The 7,806-nt window shown below is 39.6% G+C and overlaps 1 protein-coding gene across 1 annotated transcript in view; it reads right to left on the bottom strand.

Moving 5' to 3' along the window:
* Nucleotides 1–5,185: 5,185 nt before the first annotated feature.
* The window catches only part of LOC124555087 (protein Pixie), a 62,825-nt gene continuing 60,204 nt past the window's right edge, over nucleotides 5,186–7,806 (bottom strand). Inside the window, exon 11 of the mRNA XM_047128881.1 lies at nucleotides 5,186–7,156. Coding sequence (XP_046984837.1) covers nucleotides 7,109–7,156 — 48 coding nt within the window. The 3' untranslated portion in view covers nucleotides 5,186–7,108. The remainder of the gene's footprint in view (nucleotides 7,157–7,806) is intronic.

The raw sequence follows: 7,806 nt of genomic DNA, 5'->3' as shown, positions 1-7,806 counted from the left end.
GTGCCAATTGGATAATACAGAAGCAGTCACCTACATGGACAGGAACCGGAATACAAGCAGTACAGTGTTCCTAAGGCAACAGATGGATTCAGCAGTAGTGGAAGAAAAATTCAAGAACAGGGCATAACATCATCAGGAAATGACAGCTGTACATACAGGATGTTTCGGCTCTGTGGCACATCAAGAATCCCAACATGATAGAAACAGACAAATTCTCACATTTGATAAAAGGAATCATAAGAGACATGTACCAGACTCTCCTGGTTAAGTATGTCACAGCAGAGGAATTCCCCTATGGCAAATCTAGAAGATCACCACAAGTTCATCTCATTCACATGCCTGATAGTAGAAGACAAACAGCAGTGTATGGTACCAAGAAATGTTGGGCAGAGTACACAGGAGATAGTACCCTGAACGTTGACCTGGTAGGAAATAGAGAATGTTAAAGAAGAGGTGATCATTATTTAGCCACAATCCCTGCCATCAGCAGAACGCACCAAGAACAGCCATCAAATGATGGCCCAACACCTGACAAACACAGGTACAACAAACTCCACTGCCAAATATCATGCCCCCACAGAAGAAGCAGTGTTAGGAGGGCCGAGGACAAAATGCCAGGTAGTTTCCACAGTGGTCACCCTAGATGCATTGTACACTACTGCAGAAAAAGAAGGGAAGTTTTCAACAACAACTACACAGTCAGATGTCAACCATCTCGATAATTGTAATCATATGCCAGCTGCAGACAATTATTGACCTGCAGGAAGAAGCCCACTGCCATACTCTGTACAAGGTCACTTTGCAGTACACCACAGCCATTTCCTGTCCCTGTACTGTGGTACCGGCTGCTCACCTAGCTGCTGAATTCAGGAAAGCTAAGCATGGGGATCACATATGGGTGTGAGGCTGCAAAAGATGAAAATCCTCCATAGACGATACTTACCATGATGTCAGGAAATCTCGCTAATGTTGTCATTGGTGGCGAACATGTCCAGGTGTTAGTCTGATCAGAGGCTTCCTTTTCTTTAGTGTCAGATGCTTATCATCAAATAAGGAAAAATATGCTCCATAATATGAAAATTATTGTGCAGAAAGTCACAAATGAAAGCATGTCAAGCCAGTAGGAACGTGTATTGCAAGAATAACTACCAGTGAATTTGTCGTTTTATCATAAGGTAGTTGTGACATTCTAGATGAGACTTCTTGCAGGCATCACAGGCATAGACAGGAAAATCAGAGCTCCAGACTGACGAAGCTATTCCAAGAAGCTCACACAACAACTGCTCTGGGCCATTAGTCACCACTGAAGGCATCATCATCATGCCATCATCAAAACGAGTTCCAATTGATGTAGGTTGATTCTTACGAAGAAGAAGAAGACAGCAACCAGCCACTATTAATACTGCTATTTACTTAAATAAATAGCAGTATTAATAGTGCCTGGTTGCCGTCTTCTTCTTTCTGTCTGATGATGAACTTGTCAGTTCGAAACCAGTTACGGTGCTATTTACTTAAATAAATAGCAGTATTAATAGTGGCTGGTTGCTGTCTTCTTTGTAAGAATCAACCTACATTAACTGTACACAGCCACAGTCTCACCATGTCAGCTTTAGATAAAATAGCAGTTCCAACTGAGATGTTCAGTTAAATCTTTAAAGCTTCTGTTGATTGCAAGGAGCTGCTGAGGCTCTCAAAACAAATCTGGATGCCACTGACGATCGTAAGGATTATAGGCAGCCATGGAGAACTTTGACTCACTGTAATGAGCAGCTCCAACTCTACCCTCAAGGTACATGCACAGGGACAGCCAAACAAGTCCAGCAACAGCACCATAATGTCATCAACTAAGAATTGTGTTTAGCTAGCTCTACAGACAACACAGGAATCAAGCTACTATTGATCTGCCAACAGGATCTCACCTTACAGAGTAATAACATCCTTGAGTGACAGCTGTTCTGTCCCGTCCATTTCCCAGATGTTTTCAAACTAAGAGTGGGGAAAAGACAGAGGAAGTGGTCCATGGAAAAATATATCACCACTTCAAAACATCCACCAATTAGCCAAAACTAGCATATGCTGTCCCCAACTGAACAACGGATAATACGGAAGCGAATAAGATGCTGCAAAATGACATCATTGAAACTTGTGCGTCTTCTTGGTCCTCTCCTGTGGTTCTTGTGAAAGGCAGCACATGCAGTTTCTGGGTTGACTACAGACTGAACAAAATCGGGAAGGAAGATGACACCCCACTGTCACACAATCCTCAACTGCTTTACAGAAGCAAAGTATTGCTCAACTATGGACGTAAAGAAAGGCTACTGGCAAATCGACATTAACAAGGCTGACAGGCAAAAAACTGTCTTCTTAACTCTTGATGGCCTCTAAGAGTTTAAAGTTATGTTGTTTGGAGCACGTACATTGAAAGGTTGCTGGAGCATTACAAAAGACAACCTGCTTCAACACCTTAAATGGCTGACACATTTTTGTTATCTGGATGACAATGTCATTCTTTCAAAGACATTTGAAGAAAATCTACATCAGCTAACAACCATGTTGAAGTGTGTACACATTGCAAATCTCTGCTCGAGTCCAAAAAAAGAGCCTCTTCGTCACAAAAAAATAAAAATCCAGGTGTGGCTAGTGAATGGTGAAGGAGTGCCTTGATACCCAGAAAATAAGGGCAGTCACAGATTTTTTAACTCCTCAGCACACTGATATTGTGTGTTCTCAGACCTACTGCATAGAGGTGCCAAATTTTTCTGTAAGGATGTACAAGGAAGACATTTCTTTTTCCTTAAAGAGGCACTATAATCAACTCCAATTATGGCTATGTATGATGAGATAGCTGAGACTACTACACACAGACGCTAGTAGTTTTGGAATAGGATTCATTCTAGTATAAACTCAGTAGGTGCTGAAAAGGTGGTAGATTATGTCTCCAAAGTACTCTCTAAGTCTGAGATAAACTTATCCTACAACAGAGAAAGAGTGCTTTGCAGTTGTTTGAGACATCAAACTTCTGACTGTATATATTTTTCAAACCATTCACCACTGTGCATGACCACCATTCTCTATACTTGCTGACTAGTCCAAAACATACGTTCGGTCAAGTGGCGAGATGAGCACTGCAGCTTCAGGAGTACAAAGTCCCAATTGTTTACAAAAGTGGACACAACACGCAGACACTGACTACTATTCTAGGAATCTCTTGGCAGAACAGCAGAGTGGATTAAATGTCAGTCATCATGCCATTAAACGAGATTATTGCTAAAAAAATGGGAAGAGACAGCACTGCCAAAAACCATAAAAACCTTAAAGAGAACTAACCAACAACCACAAGAAACTTACAGTCAATTAACACAGCATTGTATATGAGGAACTATGATGGAATGGGGCAGAAAAGGTTGCTCATCATCCCAGTCCATCTACGGTCAGCTGTCCTGAAGTTTCTCCACAACACTCTAGCATCTGGTCACCACAGATTCATTAAGATTCTGGACAAAATAAGATGCAGGTAGCACTGGTCGGATCTCTACCAATCCATTAGGCAGTACGTAAACCACTGTAAGACAGGACAACAAAGGAATCTTGTTACCTCCAGGGCAGCCGATACCAAGCCCATCTACAGCAGCACAATTTTACCAGATTGGAATCTACCCCTTGAGGAGTATCCTGAACTCCACAAACAGGAATCAGTGGATAGTCTACACTGACTACCTAACCCACTACACTAACTGAAGCTGTGCCAACTGTCGAAGCTCCAGAAATTTCAAAGTCCCTTGATGACATTTTGAGGCATGGAACATCCCGTGTGGTGATCTCCGATTTCAAAATTTTTCCAGTTGAGATTTTCAAGTTGCATCACCTCCCAAAGAAAGACAACCGCTTACCATCCACAGAGGAATGGTGTCACATAATGTTTTCGTAAGACGTTGGCAGATATACTGTCTATGTATGCCGATGTCTACCAGAGAGATTGGAATATCTCACTGCCTGCCGTGACATTTTCATTCAACACAATGAAGGAAAACATCACAAGCTTCACACGATTCATTCTGTTCCATGGTTGTGAGGCTGAAATCACAATGGATACACCGTTCCCATTTCAAATGGATGATACCCATAATGACTGTGTGAAACATTTCATCACCAGGACTAAGGCACAACACAGCTGGTTTGTATACGGACCCTGGACGGCCATGAGGACAGAGTGCTACAGAGCCAAGCACCAACCAATGAGATACAGTCCAGGAGACTGAATTTGGATTGCTATGCCTTTCCAGAATGTAGGACTATTCCAAAAGTTACTTAAGTGCTACTTTGGGCTGTCTTGTATTCTCCACAGCTTCTCAGATGTTACATATGAAGTCAAGGATTATGACCCTTTATCAAAAATACAGAAGCACAGAGACAACAGCCATCTCCTCCTTATGATGCCCTACTACAGTGCTGAGACACAGATCGATTACGGGAGATTCAAAGAACTGAAGCATCAAACTTTCATGCTCATCATAGCGAAGAAGATGTAACAATGTGACCGAAACGCAAGGATCTGCCAGCACTGCCACACAGATGACCACTAGCGAGATCTAGATACGGGATGCTATAATTGGCTCCAGTGGACCACATTGAACAGTGGGTCACTGTACTTTCTGGAGAGGAAGCAATGCACCAGCTGATGTGCACACAGTGTGGCACAGTGGTTAACATTGCTAGCTGGTGTGCTGTGGGTCGGCAGTGTGAAGCCGACAACCAGCATTTATTTAGTATTATCATTTCTGGAAGGTTCTCAAAATGTCTTATGTTTGTGTATTCTAGAATATACGATGTTTCTATAAATACCAGCTTCCTGGAATATTCGGTGTTTGTATATAGAACTGCACACACTGTACACAAGTTGAGCTCTGTTCTGGCTGTACATTGGTGTCAGTAATAAATGTGCTCTCAGTGCAAGTGTTTAATTTCACCAACGACCCTGCCTTCGAATTTGAACACACTTGTAGTTTACATGTGACAATATACCACTACATTTTAAATTTAAACAGAATTATAATGTAAGCCAATATTAATAAAACTCTCCGCTGAACTTGTGCTTTGTATCACACTTAAATATCTCCAATTAGATAAATATGATAAGGAAGAGGGTTTTATTATTTCTAGCACAAAAAACAAACTCTACCAACGATTACATTTTTATGAACAGAATACTTTATTCCACTGTATTTTAAAAAATCTTAACAGTTCAATTTGGTACATTCAGACACATCACAAGTCGTTACAAACCTAATATAGCACGTATTCTGGATCATTTTCCAGGGCTCTTGCTGAAAAATCTCTCAACATTTCTTCTCTATTTTAATACCATACAGCAATAAACCGTAAGTCTTTAACATCAAGAGTTTTAGATTTATATCGATAACCAACTGACGAAATCATTTCCAAACTAGTACATTGGTATGATCGACTGTAAATTACACATGACAAAGGCTTGTTGGAAAGCTCTAAACTGGCTAATGTGAGACAGTATAGAAGACAGCTGCAGACAGCTGTGCCACTTATACCTTTATGGACCAAACTGTTGATAACAGTAGTGACAAGTAAGAGACATCAGTGGAGTGTAAATAAATGATATCATTTGAAATCTTCTTACCTTACATAAGAAATATATAATTAATACATTGCACATGCTTGTTACTAACAAACATGTGAGAAAACTGTGCTTTGTGAATTGTGAAATGCTTCCACGCAGATGAAAAAAGAACATGAAAGTGTTGATAGAGAAGGTATCCAGTCTGCTAAATAAACAAAAAAATATAAAGAGAGGAGCAAATCAGACAATTATTCAACATACTTTCGAGACAAGAACCAGTGAAGATTAAAGAAACACTACAAAGTGGCAAGGGGTACCGCAAATAGAACAATACTATGCAAGTAAGCGAGAAAGAACATTAACAAAAAAAAAACGAAAAAACGAGGTGGCTGAACAGTACACCCTAAGAATAATACAGAAAAACAATATAAAATCAACGTAATCCGTCATAACGCCAATTTGAATGAAGTGGCAATATATAGTCTGCTGTGCCACAAGATGTGCACTTTGTGAATTATTCCAATCAAACTTTCATTACATTTTGATAAAATTTCAAGCTTTCAAAAATATTCTCCTTTTCCTTTGCTAATAATACAATTGCTAAACATATTATTGCGATCAATAGATACAAATGACATACTGATAGCACCTGTATGCCGAGTTTACACTGAAATCTGACTTGTGAATAAGCACCAGGTACTGCCCGGCAGCGAGAGATTTTGATTAACACTCAAATTACTGGTGCCCAGTCATCAACGATGTTAGAGAAATTTAGAATGTGCATTAATGACATTAATAGACACACAGTTTACGTATTTCGCTGCACTCCATTTTACTCATTTACACTGATGCTACAGGTGACATAGTTTGTGTCAGTCTAATCTCTTCACAACAGCCACCACTACATTTCTTACATATGGGGATTCTCATTATCTCCCAAAGTTCCTTTCTGGACAAAGACAATCGAGGATATTGTTGGAAGCTTGGCGTCTTGCGTACATTTAATATACTCTTTCCTCAAGAACCTTCTATTCAAAATAAATCTGTTATGAAGTACCACATGTTTAACATGTGCACATTTTGATTACAGAATACAGGTAGATTTAGGTTTTATTTATTTTCATACTATAAAGAAACAGGATGTCATCACAGCCACCGAAAACTTCCAATGTCGGCTACAGTGACATGCCTTCCAGAACTAATACATCTCCTGAATATCTCCACAAAATTAAGATTGTCATACTGTGGAAGACGCACAATCAAAACTTAAATATTCAGCAATTCAGAAGGAAGAAGAAGGAAGCAGGCTGAAGATATTTTCATTATTCAGTTACTTCACAGCAGTGGTTGGCCTCTCTTTGTTATGATGATGATTTTTGGATCTGTCTGCAGAATCTGCTTTCCAACAAACCCTCAGAACTAATATTACAAAGCATTAAGTCAGTTCACAATGCATGTACTAGTCAAGCGTTCTGCCATTGCCATCTGTAGTGCTGATTCCAACATACTGTATAGCTGCTAGTCTTCTAAGAAGAAATACTGACCAGCTCGCTTTTGTTCAGTGTCCTGAAAGTCAAAAGAAACACTTCTTAGGAAAAACTTTAGTTTCAACATACACAATTTTTTTCATTAATAAACAAACCAGTAATTAATCAGCTGCTTTATGGAAAAGATTAGCAATAGACTATAACTAAATGTAAACAGCCTTTTCCGCTAACATTCAATTGACATATCTGAACCAGTATCGTAGGATATAAACCAAGCATATGGACACTCGGACCAAGGGAGGAAGACAGCTCTCAAATACAGTGCTTCCTTAGTCCAGTCAATGATTTTCTGGACATTTCTCAAACTCACAGCCACAGTTTAACCTTTTCATTGCTAGAGATGTTCTCTTTGTATTACATGCTGAGGCAGCTTTTGTTACAGCTGCACCGCTCACCAAATGCTGGTGCCTGCACCAAGAGACAGCATTCCGGCCAGTATAAAATACTTATCATCCGGTTTTTTGAAAAGTGTTGGGTGAAAAAAATTTGATTTTTGCACACTTTACAGTCTGATATTTTCACCTGGTAAAGAACTTAATTTATTTTCGTTATTCATCATATGTACTGCGCTGCATCAAATTAAGTAAAACACTGCACAAAATTCTAAAGAGTTTGCAGAGGTAAAAACGCATTGCATAAACACTGCTTTCCTCATACAGTGCAGTGAAT

This window comes from Schistocerca americana, chromosome X (genome assembly GCF_021461395.2).
Source record: "Schistocerca americana isolate TAMUIC-IGC-003095 chromosome X, iqSchAmer2.1, whole genome shotgun sequence".
Lineage (NCBI taxonomy): Eukaryota > Metazoa > Arthropoda > Insecta > Orthoptera > Acrididae > Schistocerca > Schistocerca americana.
The sequence above is the reverse complement of the archived record's forward strand: the minus strand, read 5'-3'. Positions and strand labels throughout refer to the sequence as shown.